The 17,298-nt window shown below is 39.7% G+C and overlaps 1 protein-coding gene across 2 annotated transcripts in view; it reads right to left on the bottom strand.

Annotated features, from left to right (window-relative positions):
• NELL1 (neural EGFL like 1) overlaps positions 1-17,298 on the bottom strand; it is a 310,625-nt gene that overhangs the window by 9,629 nt on the left and 283,698 nt on the right. The window contains exons 16-17 of one of the 2 annotated variants that reach the window (XM_054390328.1): positions 9,395-9,535; positions 329-522 (exon numbers count right to left, since the gene is read on the bottom strand). In XM_054390328.1, coding sequence (XP_054246303.1) covers positions 329-522; positions 9,395-9,535 — 335 coding nt within the window. The remainder of the gene's footprint in view (positions 1-328; positions 523-9,394; positions 9,536-17,298) is intronic. The other variant, XM_054390329.1, reaches the window with a different exon arrangement.

Genomic DNA, 17,298 nt, shown 5'->3' with positions numbered 1-17,298 from the left:
AACTTGCACAGTGTGCTAACATTAACACAAGGCTCTCCTCAAGGCATGTTCCGAGCAGCTCAGGTCCAAGGGTGGCATGGTAGAAGCTCAGCAGGGCCAGCAACTACCCAGCTATGTCTATGGGTGTGCAAAATCAGAAGGGAAATTGACTTCCCAGGAGGATTTCCCCGTCACGCCTTCAGTACCTACAGCAGAACTCACCTTTTGCCTCAGCACCTTTGGCTGAGGCTAATATTATTGGCCACACCGGTGGCACTGCAACATTTGGCTTCTGACACAAGCCCAGAGAATTAAAGCACTCCTGAAGCCCAAGGCAGCTGGATCTCACCTTGCAGGAACAAACGGAGCATCTGTCCTCCTTCAGGGTCCACACCTGCCCGTTCCGCTTGAAGCCGCCTTCGTGGGGACAGTCTCCAGTGCAAGATGGTCCAGATGGGCAAAGACAATCAAACCCTCCTGCCAGGTTCACACAGGCTGAATCGTTCCAACAGGTGTGGGTCTTTAAGGCACACTCATCAATATCTGCAAAACAGCAGATTTATAATCTTTGGGACATTTATTTTGTTTTTTCTTTTCACAGGGCAAATTTTATTCCTGTATTAAGTAATTATTGCTCTTCTGCCTTGCTGGTGGAACAGGGTGGCTGCTTTCTGCTATCTGCTATATTTACTTGCTAGACATTAAACATTGACTATTTTACATTATTCTTCAGTGTTTGTTTTGATTACACAAAGAATTCTCAAACTACCTCCAGCAGGCTTAATTGTAAATGCTGAGACTGACATATGTAGCAGAACAGTCTATCAGTGATGAGCCAGAACGTTCAGACAGGAGCATAGAGTTGATTTCCCAGGGACTGGAAACTAGTGACCATCCAGAGTGACCTTCTGTCAGTCAGACCTTTCTCTGTTCTGGATTGCACACCAAAATAGAAGCACACTTTTCTTAAGTTTCTAGCATGATCAACATTTTGCATGCTAAAAGTGATCAGTTGCACCTTTTCCCATTGCTGGCAGGTATAAGTGAATTAAAAAAAAAAAAAAAGAAAAGAAAGAAAGAAAGTAATTGGAGGCACTTTATGCAGTAAAAAAAGTCTTAGAGCAAAGCTATGCAGGAGAAGTATGATTTAGCAATGACAAAGGAAAAAGTAACAAAAGAAAACCATTATACACTTGAGAAAAGTGACTTACAGCATCTGATTAAAATTGCTTTTGGAGGGTAAAATATAATTATGCAATATGAATTTACCTAGGGAATTAATGCAGTATTCTTTTTCTTGCAAAAGCCAGACAATTTTTAATCACTCTGTTACAAGCAGGTATTTCTTTCAGAAAATAACTTTGGACTGTTCTTAAATTGACAGATTGTCCAGAGAAAATACCAGTAAAGTGGTGAGCCTCTCTTCTTCCAACATGAGCAATGAAAACTTTAGACAACAGTGGGAGGAAGGCTTAAGAACAAAATGCTTTAGAAGAAAATCCTTTAGAAGTATGTGATGGTTTCTATCATGAAAGTACCAGAGTACTGCTGCATGAATTCAGAAATTACAAGGAAGAACCCTCATGCTTGTAATTTTATAAAATTATTTAATTTACCTTTTTGCTAGGATGAAATTTGTCACTGCTGAACGTTACCTGAATACTTTTACCTCCTCTCTAAAATAATAGATTTAAAAATTCAATAGATTACCCAAAAAAAAACAACAAAAAAAAATTCTCTGAAGTCTATTTTAGGTAAGATGTGATGGCCTGTTGCCCTACTTTTTAAACAAGTGCCACAGGGTCATCTCAGAAAGTCAGATCTTAAAAAGTCCTTCGGAATACTCAGTTTGCTGAAGGAAACTCTCTCTGACAAGCAAATGACTAAATTCCCTCTGATCTGCTTAGTAAAAATCCTGATTGCAGTTCATAAAGAGTCCAGGAACAAGCAGAAATGTGGTAGTGGTCAAATGCAAAACCAACCTGCACAACTGAGCCAGAAAATGGCCTTCCCTCTCCCTGCTTCTGGATGCAAAGAGAAACTGGAGGCAACTGCACTGTAGAAGGGCTTCCCTCCTGGGCTAACCTCTCAGCCAGGCCTTTGTCACGTGATATTCCCAGTGGCCTGATAGCATGATTCAATGGCTTGTTGCTCAGACTTCCCTAAAAATGGTGTCTTAGTTGCCAAAAAATCCATTATTGCTCTAATGCACACCTTAGCACTAAGTGAGCACCTGGAAGGTCCACTACAGTGGTGTAAAAAGTGCTGCACTAAGAAAAGCTAAAACTTGTAGTTTACTGCATAATGAGTGCCTGAGTATCACAAGTAGTAAAAACCATGAAGAGTGGTATGAAGAGAGCTACAGGTATGAAATTAGTTATACTCAAGCAGCTACTGTAAGACTTAAAATATTCTTTAAGATATCTTGATTTCCTTTCAGTAGACTTTGACTTGTAACTTCTGGTGAAGACAAAAGTGTAAGTGAAACATTCACTTTGACTTTGGTGATTTCACCAAACATCATCAATATTCTCTTCCTCATCACATTAAGTGCTCCTTGAATAGCACATATACAGGATGTGGCACGATCACAGTGCAGATTAGAAGGGTAGCTTTCACAGTTCCAAACTAAAAGGATTTCACAGATGAATATAAAGCCACATTGCCTACAGAGTTCCATGTAATTGCTTTACTTATGACATGTAAATCTAATTCTGTTTCCATGTAATTTAACAGATTTATGGAAGGCCAGATGTTAGCAATTACATAAACTAACATTATTCATATCCTCAGTAGCACAGACCTGTTCACACTGCACAAAGCCAACTTAATCTGTTACACATGCCCAAAAGGGAAGGACACCCTGTTTATGCACTGCTACTGCTCTTCTCTGTTTAGCACACATAGAAAGGATGTCCCCATTAAGAGGAGCCCAAACTTGACAAAGAAGCCAATCAAGCAAAGCTGAGTAACATAGCATGAACATAAATTCCTAATTGCTACTCAAATTGCTCTTTTTCTCCTTGTTCTTTATGCAAATGATGATTTCTTATTATTTTATGGCATTTATTATTTAAATTTTTAGCCATTAATCAAATATAAAAGGCTTGGACACTGCACTCATTTCCAGCTGAACTTTTAATAGAGCTAATTTTCTGAGAACATCCCTTTGGCAGTTTTTTTTTCCTCGTCGCTGATTGCATTTCTGAAAGTCAGAACAAGCAGGCAATGTTCTCAGTAACTTGAGAAAAAGAAGTTATAAGCATAACATGTTTTTGTCCCTTTCACTCTTTTAGCCTCAAACCAGATTACAGGGGTGGGGAAGGGAAAAAATATTCCCATACTGTTAGCTCCCAATTAGTTTAAGAAAGTACTTCCTGGAGTTCAAATGGACTTGCTCATGTTGACACGAGACCAGCATGTAGATGGCTATGGAAAACATGGAAGAAAGTCCTCATATTTCTCCTAACAACTGGAATCAATGTGTCTGCTTCAGTATGGAACAAATCAGCCTAGTTTAAAATTCTGAACATGCTCAAAACAATCTTCCAAATGAATATGAAAATTATATGATAAGACTCTTGCATACAGATTATTTTTATATAATATTCAAATCCTCGCTCAGCTTAAATTCCCCACACTCCCATCAGGCTTTCTTCGCTTTTCCATAACTGCTCTCTGAAGATGGGGGCCCCAAACTGGAACATTTAATGATGGGTAAGCCAGAACTACACAAATCTTACTTCCCATTATAAACCACTGAGTAGGAAGAAGATGAAACACTAATTTATAAATCAAGCAACTTTGAGGGACAATGGGGAAGTACGTATGTGAGACAGCAAAGAGGCTCTCCGTTTATAACACAAGACTAAGATGTCTCACTCGACTTGTGGGGGGGATTTGTTCTTTCAGGTAATCAGTCAGCCTGTGAAACAATCTCATTTTCACACCTGGACAGGACTTTGCAATCCTACTCATTACATTGAAATAAATCTCAGGCAGACTACTAGTTAACCCAAGAAAAACTGGCAGAGCTTTATTTACTCCCTCCACACAGTTCCTTTTCAAGGAAAAGTGAGGATACAGTGGAACTGTGGGTGATCAGAAACTTGTCTGTAATGCTAGCCTTACGTTCAATCAACAGCTTATAGCCAACAGCAAAGTGATTGTTGCCCAGATATGTCATCTCAAACCCTTGCAGAGGACTATCACATAACTGATCAAGACTGTCACTCCACAAACACTCCTAATCTGTGCTTCTTTACACAAATGCACAGCAACAAGTACCCGATGACACACGTTTTAGCTGCAATGTAACCAGTCACATTCTGTGGCTAGGAAAAGAAAGAAAACAAACCACCCAAGATGTGCTCATTTCCCAATATACCCTCCATGTACATAAAGATAGCTTGGTAATGTGGGAGACAAGAAATAAGAGTCAAAACGGAATCATCTCCTGAGATGCAATTTCCTTTTCCATCCTTTTTTTTTAGGCAGTAACGAGAAGTAATTTGCCTCCAATATTCTGAGAGGTCCCACGGCCACTGTGTTTGAATGGGGTAGAAGACAAGCATGACTGTACATATCAACACAAGTTCATTAACTTTAACTTGGTTCCATTGCAATTTGAAACCAATCCCTAGCTGCTTCATTGCTTAGTTTTCGAGGCTATTCAGGTCTTAATGGTATGACTTTTCTATAGCACCTTAATAAATGTGTGCAAGCAAGTCATGCAGTGTGGTGCTCTGTAATATCATGATAAGCTGTTGCAGAAGAAAGAGCCTTACTAATGTGCTAATTTTAACTGTTATGGCACATTAAGCCATTATGGTATAATGTTAACATGAAAAATGTATGCTGGGCTCCCAAGCCAATGTATGTACAAGTTAACTAAACACTGTTTTGACATAAAATTTTTCACAGGCAACTTGGTACTTAATTTGTTTGCCTTCTTTCTAAATCAAAATGATTTGGACTTGTCTTTGAAAAAAAAATATAAATGAATGACTAAACAGGTTCATTTTTAGTTAGAAAACCCTTTATGACAGTACTTGTGTTCTATATAGACATAATAGCCTATTAAAGAACGTTGCATAGCAAATTAGATTCTGATTACAGGATTTACTAATGCTTCCTCGAAAGGCAGTAATAACTAACACAATTAGCTTGAAGACACGTAGCACAACTTTCTCTCAGAATACAAGAATCTGAATTTACTGAATGGAAAGTAAGCAAAACCCACAGACACAGACTCTGATATTATGAACCTTAGGAAATTATATGAGCAGAAGAAAGTCAAAAAAGCTTCCAGAATTGGTCTGGGACACCCTGTACCATTTGCAAACCTTTCTGTCTACGTATCACTTCTCTAAGGGCAGATAGAAAAGCAATTCTTGAGCTCACAGGAAGGTTTTCAAAGGATGGGTCTAGCTTTTTGTTCAGCACAGGAAAGGGGCAAAATAATCTTAAAGGTTATCTCAGTGAGGGTTTATTCAATCCTTACCTTATGAGGCAGCAGTATCTGGCAACAAGCACTTAGTGCAGGGGGGAAAAAAAAAGCCAGTTCCTTCAAGATAGTATCAGCAGACAGTAGTTAATACTGGGATATGTATCATAAACCAACTCATAGTTCTCAAGGAAGTATTTTTGTTTGTTTACCTTCAAGCGTAGCAAAGCTTCTATTAAAAAATAAAAATAAAATACAGCCCAGCAACTATAGCTACGTATCTTAATTGCCAAGAAAACTTTGGTAGCAACTTAGTCCAGCAATTGTCTTTTGTCTGCAAGCAGTATTCTTAATAACATGTTGTGAAAGGCCAGCACCTCATAAAAATGCTACTGCTGGAAATTAAATTACGTTCTCTTAATCTAAGCCTGCTCACCATCACCTCATCATGCTGCCACCTTTTATAAAAGCATGGCCATGGAAATATATTCCCCTTCCAAAGCTGCTTTCAGTTGATATTTTGAGCAATAATAGAGTTTTCCCAAGCTTGAAGTAGCCTGGTTAAGCCATACATCCTTATTACCCAAGCTGTGGTGCAATATTATGACCTTCCTTGCCACATCCGTTGATTTACACATTTGTCCCCTGCCAGGTGACAAACTCCACTGTTTCCTCATAGTCAATGAGAATAAAGCTTTTAGAAGCAGTGAAGTATCACACCACTTCCCAAATAGATGTTATTTTTAAAACGTTCTGCAAGCACTGCAGAGACACTGCAAGCAATGACTTGGCTCCAAGACCACCTACACATAATCAGAGGGACAGGACCAAGAGATACAGAGCAGCATCCAGCAAAAGCAGCCTGGGCTTTGGGCAACCTGGAAGCTGAGTGCTCCCTCCCACTGCCTTATGATTTTCATATATTGTTATTATTATTCTGTGGGGGACAGGGTTTTTTTTTGTTTGTTTTTACTTATGTTCTTAGTCTATTTATTGTTCTCCAAGTTTTGTTCTTCAGGGACAAAGAAGAAACATTTCAAAGCATACTGAAGAACAATGGCCCAACTCTCAGGTACACGTTAGGATTCCAGTACACAGCCTGTAAAATGTGCCAGGGCAAAATGTTGCTGCTAAGCTCTTTTATCTGATATAGAGTGAATGACTCTGGCCCTGACTCTGAATATTCCACCCTGCAAACAACCTCTGCAAGGTGATGAAAGTCAACGCTCAAGAAACAAAGCTCTAGCTAGAACGTTAGTGTCGCCTATCTGTCTTTTTAACCAGTTCTTAGTTGCACTCTAAAACAAACACCAAGGTTTGAAATTTCTTTGTCAATATGGGCGAGCAGAACCTTTCAATTATTTTTTTATTGGTTAGCCAGTATAACAAAAGAAGATAAACTGGTTTATTCTCTTCCTCACTGGTACCCTGCAGCAGATGGTTTAAAAAGGCTATTTAGTTAAAACAACATTTCACATTCTGTTTACAACGTGCATATGGCAAGAGGAGCACCTCACCTTATGAACTCCCAGCATGCTGCACAGCTCAAAACGAGGGCAGTTTGTTTTCACCAAAACTCATCCCTTCAATCTCTACAAAATACAGAATATTTTGGGCTCCCTTTTGCTGAGAGGTAACCAAGTACCCTTCTCTTTAACAGCAATGCAATGCAAGCAATATTGACCTTTGCAACAACTGAGCCTAGCTATGGGCTGTTGAAAACCACAGTCTTGTCTGCCTCTACCTTTTCCTGAGACCACCCTGATGGTCCTTGTCCCAAACCTGCCTGACAAGGGACAGGGTTCCCCCATGGCAAGCAGCACAAGTAGACCTCAGCAATGCTGCAGATGCCTCTTACCTCCAGTTCCCTCAAGGTTTTTTTGAAGGTAGGGAACTGGGGTGGTTCAGCCTGGAGAAAAGGAGACTGAGGGGAAACCTTCTCAGTGTCTACAACTGCCTGAAATGAGGTTGTTGCGAGGTGGGTTCTTGGCCTGTTCTCCTAAGTAGCGAGTGACAGCATGGCAGGAAATGGTCTCAAGTTTGGAGAAAAAGTTTAAGGTTAGACATTAGAAAAAACTTTCTTCACCAAAAGGGTTGTCAAGCACTGGAACAGGCTGCCCAGAGAAGTGGTCACAATCATTGCCTATGGAGGTATTTAAAACACACTCAGATGTGCTTGGGGGCATCATGGTTTAGCAGCAGACTTGGTAATATTGGGTTAATGGCTGGACTCTGTGATTTTAAAGGTTCTATGATTCTACAGCTTCTCCAAAAGTGAGTGTTTTCAACTTTGCTCTGTCCACTGCTCCTTCTACAGCATTTAACTAAACCAGATGAGAACTCTTAACGTTTGAGAACCTATTTAGAAATGTGTGGCTTTCAAGTGGTATTTCATCTGCTAAGTCACAAAATGCTGTAATGTTTGCAATGTTTTGGTTTGGTTTTGTTTGTTTTTTTTTACACAGCCACTCCCATGGTGTTCACTGCTGTGATTTTATTGAGATCCCTACCAGCTTCGGTCAGCGTGTTAAAAGCAAATACTGCTGGAAAAATCTACAAAACCTTGCTTTTGAAAATAATCATCATTCTTCTGCATTTTTAAATCATGACACTGTCTTATCTCAAGGGCTTTTAGCAGCTAAAATTCGTCCAAGTTTGGAAGGTTTGTTACAAGTTATATATAAATTTTTGTATTTTGATTAAGTTTTTTAATTTTAACTTTAAGGATATATTTTAATCCTTAAAACAAACAAACAAAAAAAGCCTTTTGCACTTATGGACAGGATAAATTAAAGCTACAGTGTTAAAATAAAAAAATAAAAAAGAAGGCTTTCATAGAAGCAGCAGAAAAACTTCTACAGAAAAAAAAAACAAAAACCAGAACTGAAATTCCAGAGAAAGGACACAGAACTTTGAGATGAGAACTCTGAGATGCTGAGCAGTATCTCTTTAGAAGTTAAGATGGGATCATTTTTTAATTAGTTTTACACTTGTCTGATAAAATATCATATAGAAATTATGTATATGGCTTCTGAGAATAAGTGAAAAGGTGGCAGCGTTGTAGGGCAGAGGTAAGCCCCTATTATCATCTTCACCATGATTTTATTACTATTTGCTGTCGTGGCACACAAAGTCCTGGGCACCCAGGCTGCAAGAACCCCTCATGGAGCCTCACCCCTTGTACTCCCATAGAAACAACAGACAGACTCCTCCATACACTGGAACAGGCTCCCCAGAGAGGAGTGGAGTCTCCTTCCCTGGACACTTTCCAGACCCATCTGGATGCATTCGTGTGCGACCTGCACTAGATTCTATGGTCCTGCTCTGGCAGGGGGGTCGGACCCAATGATCTCTGGAGGTTCCTTCCGACCCCTAATGTCCTGTAATCCCTTTTCAAATTCCTCTGTGTTTGTGCTTGTAGGGACTTATCCTGCAAGTAGTGTACACAGAGACTTTGATCCTATTTGCATGATTAAAAAAAATAAAAAGTGGTGAAGAAGAAGCCAAAGAATGGAAAACAAACCAAGCAAAGCAACAGGGACAGCCCCCAAATGTGTCCTCATATCACACTGCTGAAATCTGAAAATGGAAAACCAACTCTTCCCCTTTGGTGGCCTTTTTTACTCCCCAGAAAGCCTACTTTCACTTCAGCTTTCACAGTGACTTATAGTGATAAATGGCAAAGCACAGCAAGTCACATTTTGGATCTCCAGCTGCCTCCTTCCTGTAATAACCATTCAAAATCGTGACGTGCCTTGACCCAGCAGCCACACCGCCTGGCTGGGCATGCTGACAAACACAGACACACTGCCTTGCATTCTCATTTTAGCCTTTAACACGGTAACTGCTCAGGACAGTGTCTCCGTAGACATTTTGTAACACCATGCAAAAGAAGGGAAAAAAAAAAAAAAAAAAAAGCCAAACCAAAACCAAACAAACAAAAAAAGTACTCTGCTGATCATTGCTTACCAACACAGGACTCCCCGGAAAGAGAATAGCTTCCATTGTCATGGAAACCGCTTCTGCACTCACAGTGGTACCACCCTGGGAGGTTAACACAGCGTGAATGGTTGTGACACTCAATGATCCCCTCTGCACACTCATCAATATCTGCCTCAGAGAAAAACACAAGCCAGCCAGGAAATTAATTTCCTTTGACATCAATGCTTTAGGTTTGATTTTTTTTGTTGTTGTCATTTTTTTGTTGTTGTTGTTGTTGCTTTTCTGTTTGTTTGGGGTTCTTTTTAGTCTGGGGTTCTTTTTAGTTTGGGGGTTGTTTTGTTTTGTTTTTTTTCCCAAATCTTCCTTTAAGAGATGGATGAAGGTTCATCACGCTTCCAAACAACGCACACTTAAAACATGACTCAATAACAATAAAAAAGAGCAATGATACATCATGGAATTTGATATTCACAAGACATTCATTTGTACCGTGATTGGTTTAAAACACAAAGCAAACATGCACATTTCTTTGATCTTGCTTTTTAACTCAGAAGTTACATTTGTCTGTGCATATGAAGCACTGCACAGCGGGTCCTCCTCCGAAAGGGCAATTTCAGCAGTACTTCCACTTTACCAACTGCACAGCCCAGAACACCTTGGAAAGAAATAGCATTTTCTTCAGGATTTGGGTTTCTAGCGTTCAGCTGCGACGTTGGCAGTTCCCCGGCACTCAAGGTGCTCAGAGCACTTTGCAAACAATAGTTAATCTCTTTTGTTTGTGCTATCAAAATAAACACCTAGCACATGTATAACAATGTGTGACAAAAAGGAGAAGTAGCCCGTGGTTCAGCTGCAATAAAATATTTAGCTGGAAAAGAGTGACAGCGAGTCTGAAGCAATGGCAAGGCACAGCAAGATGAAACCCCTGCTGAGTTTCAATAAATGTGCTCTTTTTACACAGGAGTTCTTACAATTTCTGTACCATGGTTAATAGAGACCTCATAATTGCCAGTAACCTTGGTTAATCACGGCTGGCACCTGGCTGCTTCTCCCCTTTGAGCATTTTTCAGCAAATTTTCTAGGGTTGTAATTAAAATTAGCAAATTAATTGTATGTTAACCTTGCAGTAATTTAAGAAGCTATTGTGTTTTCATTCCTCTATTAAGCTCAAGGTTGTTTTAAATTTTTAATATTTTTTTTAAATCCGGGAGAGTTTTGAGCTGGGTACCTTATCAATTCCAGTGAATCTCAAATTATTCACTAATATTAGCCATTTTCACCCATTATGACATTTTTCTTGGCGACCAGCACATTTCAAATATGCATTAAATTGTGTATGCCTAACACACACATTTGGGGAAAATAGGTTCTGAAACAGCATTTAGTTCTGTAAGGAGCAAGAAATATCTCATGATTCCGATGCAAGATTGAGGTAAGGTTATTAAGTAACCACAGAAGGTAGCTTTTATCTCAATTTACATAATACACAGACCAATATGGTTTCATGGGCTGCAGTGGAGTCCTGTTGATGTACACTGAATCGATTTGAACAAAGCATCCTTCAATACAATTCCATTTTCTTACATCTTGCAAGCAATACCACAAGAAAGCTTGATTCTTCCTCATGTAAGTAACAATATTTATTCTTGTTGAAATACAGCTGAGAAACCTAAACAAATCCCTTTTCCAGTTTCGTGTTCACCCTCACTCAAGAATTATCTCCATGAACCACTACTTGTTTCTAGATTCATTCAGCTTCCATCTGACAACAAAGTCAATGTTTTAATGCCTTCAAATCTGTCACTGCTGCCACCTTTTCTGCACTTTTTATTTTGTAGAAGCTAATTTTAGTGTTAAAACACTGCAGAAATCTAGCTGTCCGTCAACAATGAGCGCTGCTTGCAAACTCAGACACTTTCAATTCATTACAGCAAATGGAATTTATAACCATGATCTTTTCACATGTCAAGACTGATGGAACAAGTTTAATCCTATTTGGAAAGTGAATGACTTTGCCATTGCAGGTCAACTGCAAATGAATCCTTCTTCTTGCTTTCTTCTCTTTCCCAGTGTTGAATCAGTGTTCCTGTTTAAAGATTGCTTCCTTGGGTCAGACCTGTATTGGACCTCTATCTATTCCATTTTACATTTTTAACTTACAAAATCAATATTTTTTTTTTCTAAAGTTCATTTCTGAACCTGTGCCCTTTGGAAAGTGTATTTGATTTCAGCTTAGGGTGTAGGACACAACTGACTAGTAGATCATTTTTCAGAAAGCCTGTTTGCTGGGATACCAAATCTAAGTAGCGGTTTACTTCATGAGAGAAGAGTGCCAGTGTGTAAGACTGTGTAGATTGTGTCAGAAAGTAAAATAATACACAGAGCTACCTCAAGACTGGATGGCTTTATTATGGCAGTGTCCTAATTGGCTACAGCTTCTGTCCACTGATGTTTAGGGAGACACAAACCAACTTCTTCAACCAGGAGAGCTTGGACAATGGGATTTGCTTTCAGTCATATAGGTTCTTCTTTTACTTCTTTGCTCTCCTCCTTAACTCAGTGGAGTCACACCAGCCAAGGAGAAAGAAAAGGAGGTGCTGTATGGGCTGCTTTGGGAAAATCTGACACAAAAGACATCACTGAGGCAGAAGTAACTAGTGGGGAAAAAAATCTGCCAAGCTCTGCTCCCTGTCACTACCTCTCCCTTACCAGAGCTACTTCTAGCTCACAGGAGGTGCCCTCCTCCTCTCCTCTCCAAATTAAGCCCTGCAACCCTCCTTGCTCCCCAGCCCAGCCTTCAGCTGCATGTCTCTGTGTGTGTGTGTGTGTGTGTGTGCATGCTGGACATGGGCTGGGGTGATGGTATGGGGAGGAGAACAGCAAAGCAACCCTTCTGCTTCTGCAAGTGTGTATTCCTTTGGCCACACATCATTAGCATAACACAGTATGCACAAAGAGTAGCAGCAACAGGGAAAACCGTTATCAGCTTCTCCATCTGTCCAATACATTGCGGTTTCTTATTCCCATGTTTTAAATCATGTACAAAAAGACTAAAAGGGGAGAAAATATGCTGATTAGGTCTGCAAGCTGCTCCTGTGATCCTGTGCATTATCTGTACCACACGTGTAAATGCTTCTCTGCAGGTATAGCAAAATATTAGGGATTTGGTTTAGAGGTTCAGAAGATTTACGATGTTTGTGATACCAAGAGAAAACTGCAAATAACAGCTTTATAAAATGATGTGTCATATACTGTGACATTACTTAGTTCACTTAATAGTTCATTTCCATCTGGGTATAATATGGCTTTTGAAAATACTTTTTCTTTTTTTTAATTAGGATTTTTTTCTGCCAAGGAAGCTGTTGCTATATATAATGCCCAGTTCAGGGAATTAGAATCAATTCACCTTTCCTCATCACTGCTTTCCCATCTTTAGATCCTAGCATTGTATTTGCAGGATTAACATCTTTCTATCTCAGTCTGGGTTGGGATTTTACTATAAAAACTTGATCTCTATATGCAAATTTTGTGTGTGCAGATGCTTACCAGAACACACTATATATATCTATCTTCTTCATAAAAATTATGCTAAATTGAAATGAAGGTGTACACCTCTGACCTGAGAGGGAGAACAGTACAGAAATTATAATCATTCTTTGAAGGAGCACAGAAAAACCTGTTCAGAAAATCTGCAATGACATGGGCCAGAGGAAACAACAGGTGGCCAGCTTTTGGCTGTGTTCCCATGCTTTAGGTCTTGCCCATGCTCAGGGCTCCTGGCAGCAGGGCCCCAGGCTCTGCCTTCATGCAGCATCATGGCACCCCACCATGGATGGAGGAGCATGGGACAAGCACTTCTACACCCTGTTATCCCATGTGGCTAAGCCATGCTCACAGAAGTCAGAGCAAACACATTCACTGACTCACAGATCAGTATGGACTTTCTGCATGCCTGCTATAATAGCTAGCCAGACCTAAACAGAGTGCTTGTGAGAAACAGCCAATTTAGTATTTCCTTGGGAACTGAACATTTTCCATAACCTTAATTTGCCTCTGCAGTCTTTGGCTAAATATCTGCACTACCTTTGGATTAAATGTACTATTTTTGGTTTTGTTTTGTTTCTAGCTGTAATTCAACATAAGGCCCCATGGAACTATTTTTGCAGTGTTTTCCTTCAAGCCCTCTTAGGATGTCCACGTAAAAGGAGATTCTGTACAGACCGTTCCACCGCCTGCTTTTACTCCACTCAGTTATTTAACTGTCATTAGTACAGAATTGTTAATGGATCTGGCAACACTCCACTATAATGGCTTTGCAAAAACTCTAAAATGGTTCATTTTTGTGTTGTAGAATACAGGCACCAGTTGGTTTTGAATAAGCTCTTGCAGGATGTTAATGCTGTCCTTTAAGGACAGGTCTGTAATTTTTACTTTTAGCATCCCAACTTCTTGCATTATTCATAAAGGTATTTATGCAGACAAGATAAATAGGATAATTTACCTCAAAATAAAGCACAATGGCTTCAGAAACCCAGTGAAAAAAGTAAAATTAAAATAATTCAATCTGTTCTAATGCCTCATCACATTTAAGTCACTGTGTGATAATACTGAAAGGGAAACTGTTCAGTGTCATGTAATAGCTAGCAATCTACACTTTCAATGAGACAGAAGGGTTTCATTATAAAAGTGTCTGTTCATCAAACTCCTACTGTGCTCTTTTTCATGAAAAAAAATATATATACATATAAGATCCTTATCTTTAACTCTCTGTTGATCAGGAGACCTATAAGAGGAATAACACATAGAAATGATCACACAGGTCTCAAGTTTCCCCAATTAAAATTGCACCCTGGCAGTTAACTCTGTTAGTTCCACAGCATTACAACTTTGTTTTCCACCTTGGAGTAATTTTCTTCAGCATGAAAACATTAGAAAATATTCACCCAGCAAAGCAAGGTCTGAGTCCTATGTAAAATAGAGCCTTTTCTCATCTTCTGCTCTTGCATGAGCCTCACTTGCAGGAGACAGAGATAGCAAGAAAGAGAAGCTGCTGACAGCGCTGTGCAAACAGCTTCCCCGCTGCAAAGGCCTCATTTGACTACTTCAAATAAACCCTGAAAGCAAAGACAACTACTTTGGAGGAGCAGAGATGAAAAATTCTCTAAGGGAAAAAAAAAGCCATTTCCCACCTGCCTACCTTTATGTCAAAATCAGTTGATGCAAGGAAATAATAATTCTGCTGTTTTACATAAACTTATGTAAAGGCTGAATTTTATCCTTTAGTATGAACTCTTCTGTTGGCTCTACCATCAAATCTCCACATTAGATCTGACAATACACTACAGTTATCAAGAAGGACCTGCATTCATTTTTAAACATATGCAATACAGAGCTGAAATACATCAACAACAGCCACCAGTAAAGTCTGCTAGATTTTCCCAGTTCAAAGTAGAAGAGGCTACAAGATGCTGACCCTGCCACCACGTTACAGTCCAACATGCCTGGAATCCTTACAGCACCAGTACAGCCATTTAGCTATTAAACAAATGCTAACTTAGAATCATGGAATCATTCAGGTTGGAAAAGACCCTTGAGATGATCAGGTCCAACCATTAATCCTACTCTACCAAGTTCACCACTAAACCACATTGCTAAGCACCACTTCTAAACGACCTTTAAAGCATCCAGGGATGGTGACTCAGACACCTTCCTGGGCAGCCTGTTCCAATGATAGACCACTCTTTCAGTGAAAAATTTCTTCCTGATGTCCAGCCTAAGCCTCCCCTAGAGCAGCTTGAGGCTGTTCCCTCTTGTTCTATCACTAACTGCTTGTGAGAAGAGACCAGCACCTACCCTTCCATAGCATCCTTTCAGGTAGCTGTAGAGGGTGATAAGGTCTCCACTCAGCCCCCTCTTCCTCAAACTAGATAGTCCCTCAGCTGCTTTCCATCAGACTCATTCTCTAGGCCCCTCACCAGCTTAGTTGCTCTTCTTTGCACCTGCTCCATCCAGCCCTTCAATGTCTTTTAGAAGAACACAAATAACTGTATAATTAAGTTGGATTTGAATAATGACTCTCCGCTGTCCCTCAGCCTCATGAGGTCAGTTCATCCTTCAGACTACAGAGCTACAAAAACCCAGGAAGGCCAGGGAAGACATCTGCCTGAACTCTTTCTATTGACATTTTTAATCATCAATTTCTTGTCTTATAGATTGAAGTGTCTTGGGTGATAAAGATTTCCCCTCTCTGTCACTGAAGCCAGTAGCAGGTTCTGAAATAGTTGCTTGGGAAATTATTCCTTGACATTTAGCCTCTTTTTTTAATTACTTTCACTTTAACTCATTATGAGATTTGGGGCAAACAATCAGCACCAAGTAACATATTTCTCTCTCCTCAGCAGTCGTGACTGTTTTCACAGACTGATTTTAATTGCATTACATTTATATTGGCCTTTGCAGTTCCTTCTCAAGCAGAAACAGTTTTGCTGGAATATAACTGGTGCAGGCTTTGGTGCATTTTTCTATTTGGAGAAGACAGCACTAAACCACAACACTTTCATGTTTATTGAGAGGTGGTGAATCCAGCTCCAATTTATAATCAATCCCACACAAACAGTTTGATGGTACTAAATGGCTTTCAGGGATGTAACTGAAGAACAGCTGCAATATGTTTTATTGTGTAACCCTGGATTGGTGTTAGGGAGTCTTTTAATCATCTGAAACTCCTCTGCAAATTTGGAATGAGGAGTGTAACAATACCAAATGGAATTCAGTTGGTATCCAAGTAAGAACCCCGACTGGTTGTACCAGCAATTGTTAAGATTAATTTTTTTAACATATAACACCTAATTTATTAAAATTCATTTTTAATACACACTCCAGGGTGATGTCTTCAGCAGTTGCTCTGTGCATGTCTCCCTCACACCTTCATATTCATCTGTGTATGCCAAACATGCAGAAGACTTGGAGCATGCAACCTAAAGGACCTGGATGGCCCCCACAAAGGTCACTTCAAAATACTGGAGCTGAAATAAGAGAGGTTTGTTCTCATATTTAAAGACTGCTAGGTGCTGTAGGAAATAAGAATCACAGCCAGATTGCTCAGTGGAAGCATGTCAGGAATACACTAGGGCAGGGTGAAGAACTATTTGAGATTTAGTATAGTTTCTGTTACAAACAGGATTTTAACTGTCACTCTTCAAGCCAGAAACTGACTTTATGAGTAGGTAAAGTTTCAAACTGAGGCAGACTTTCTGTCAAATTTGAGGACTATGGTCAATATGTCTCTGAAATTCCATCACCCTGAAAAGAGCAGAACTGTTAGCCCAATGGTTATTGTATCTGGGATCTGTCCATGTGTTGGAAGAGAAGATCAGGCTTGATATAGCTGGCTTTTTGCCCATTTGCAAACCCCAACCACTGCTGGACTGAGAGTTTGCAACTTGAGCATGAAAGTTAATCTCATTGCCTGCTAGCATCTTGTACCTGCTGGCAACATCCCACAGCTCTTCAGGAGTGCTCCTCTTATACTTCCTTGACATTATGCTCTTCCTAAACATACCAGACCACTTCATCAAGACCCTGTATTCATTACTTTTCTACCTACTTAAGCAGAAATATTGTGTGTGATCTCCACACTATGTACAGAAACTCAACTGCAGGCCACTAGGAATGTGGTATTTAATTAGTTTATATCACTTCCTACAGTAGAATAGAGCCATATCAGGTGCAATTTACAGGTGACATAACTAAGGCAGACTGATAAAGCAAATTGCCCAAAGTTACCCAAAGCTAATGGTCAAGAAGCCACTCAACCTTGTAATTCCAGACTAGTGCCTTGTCGTTTAGGTCACTATTTCTCTATTCCCTCTAAATATATTCTCAAATAACCAGGATATATTCAAGGTGAGGCTCAACGAGGCCCTGGACAA

The sequence above is a fragment of the Indicator indicator genome, chromosome 21 (assembly GCF_027791375.1).
Source record: "Indicator indicator isolate 239-I01 chromosome 21, UM_Iind_1.1, whole genome shotgun sequence".
In the NCBI taxonomy this organism is placed as follows: domain Eukaryota; kingdom Metazoa; phylum Chordata; class Aves; order Piciformes; family Indicatoridae; genus Indicator; species Indicator indicator.
This window is presented reverse-complemented; position numbering and strand designations above follow the sequence as displayed.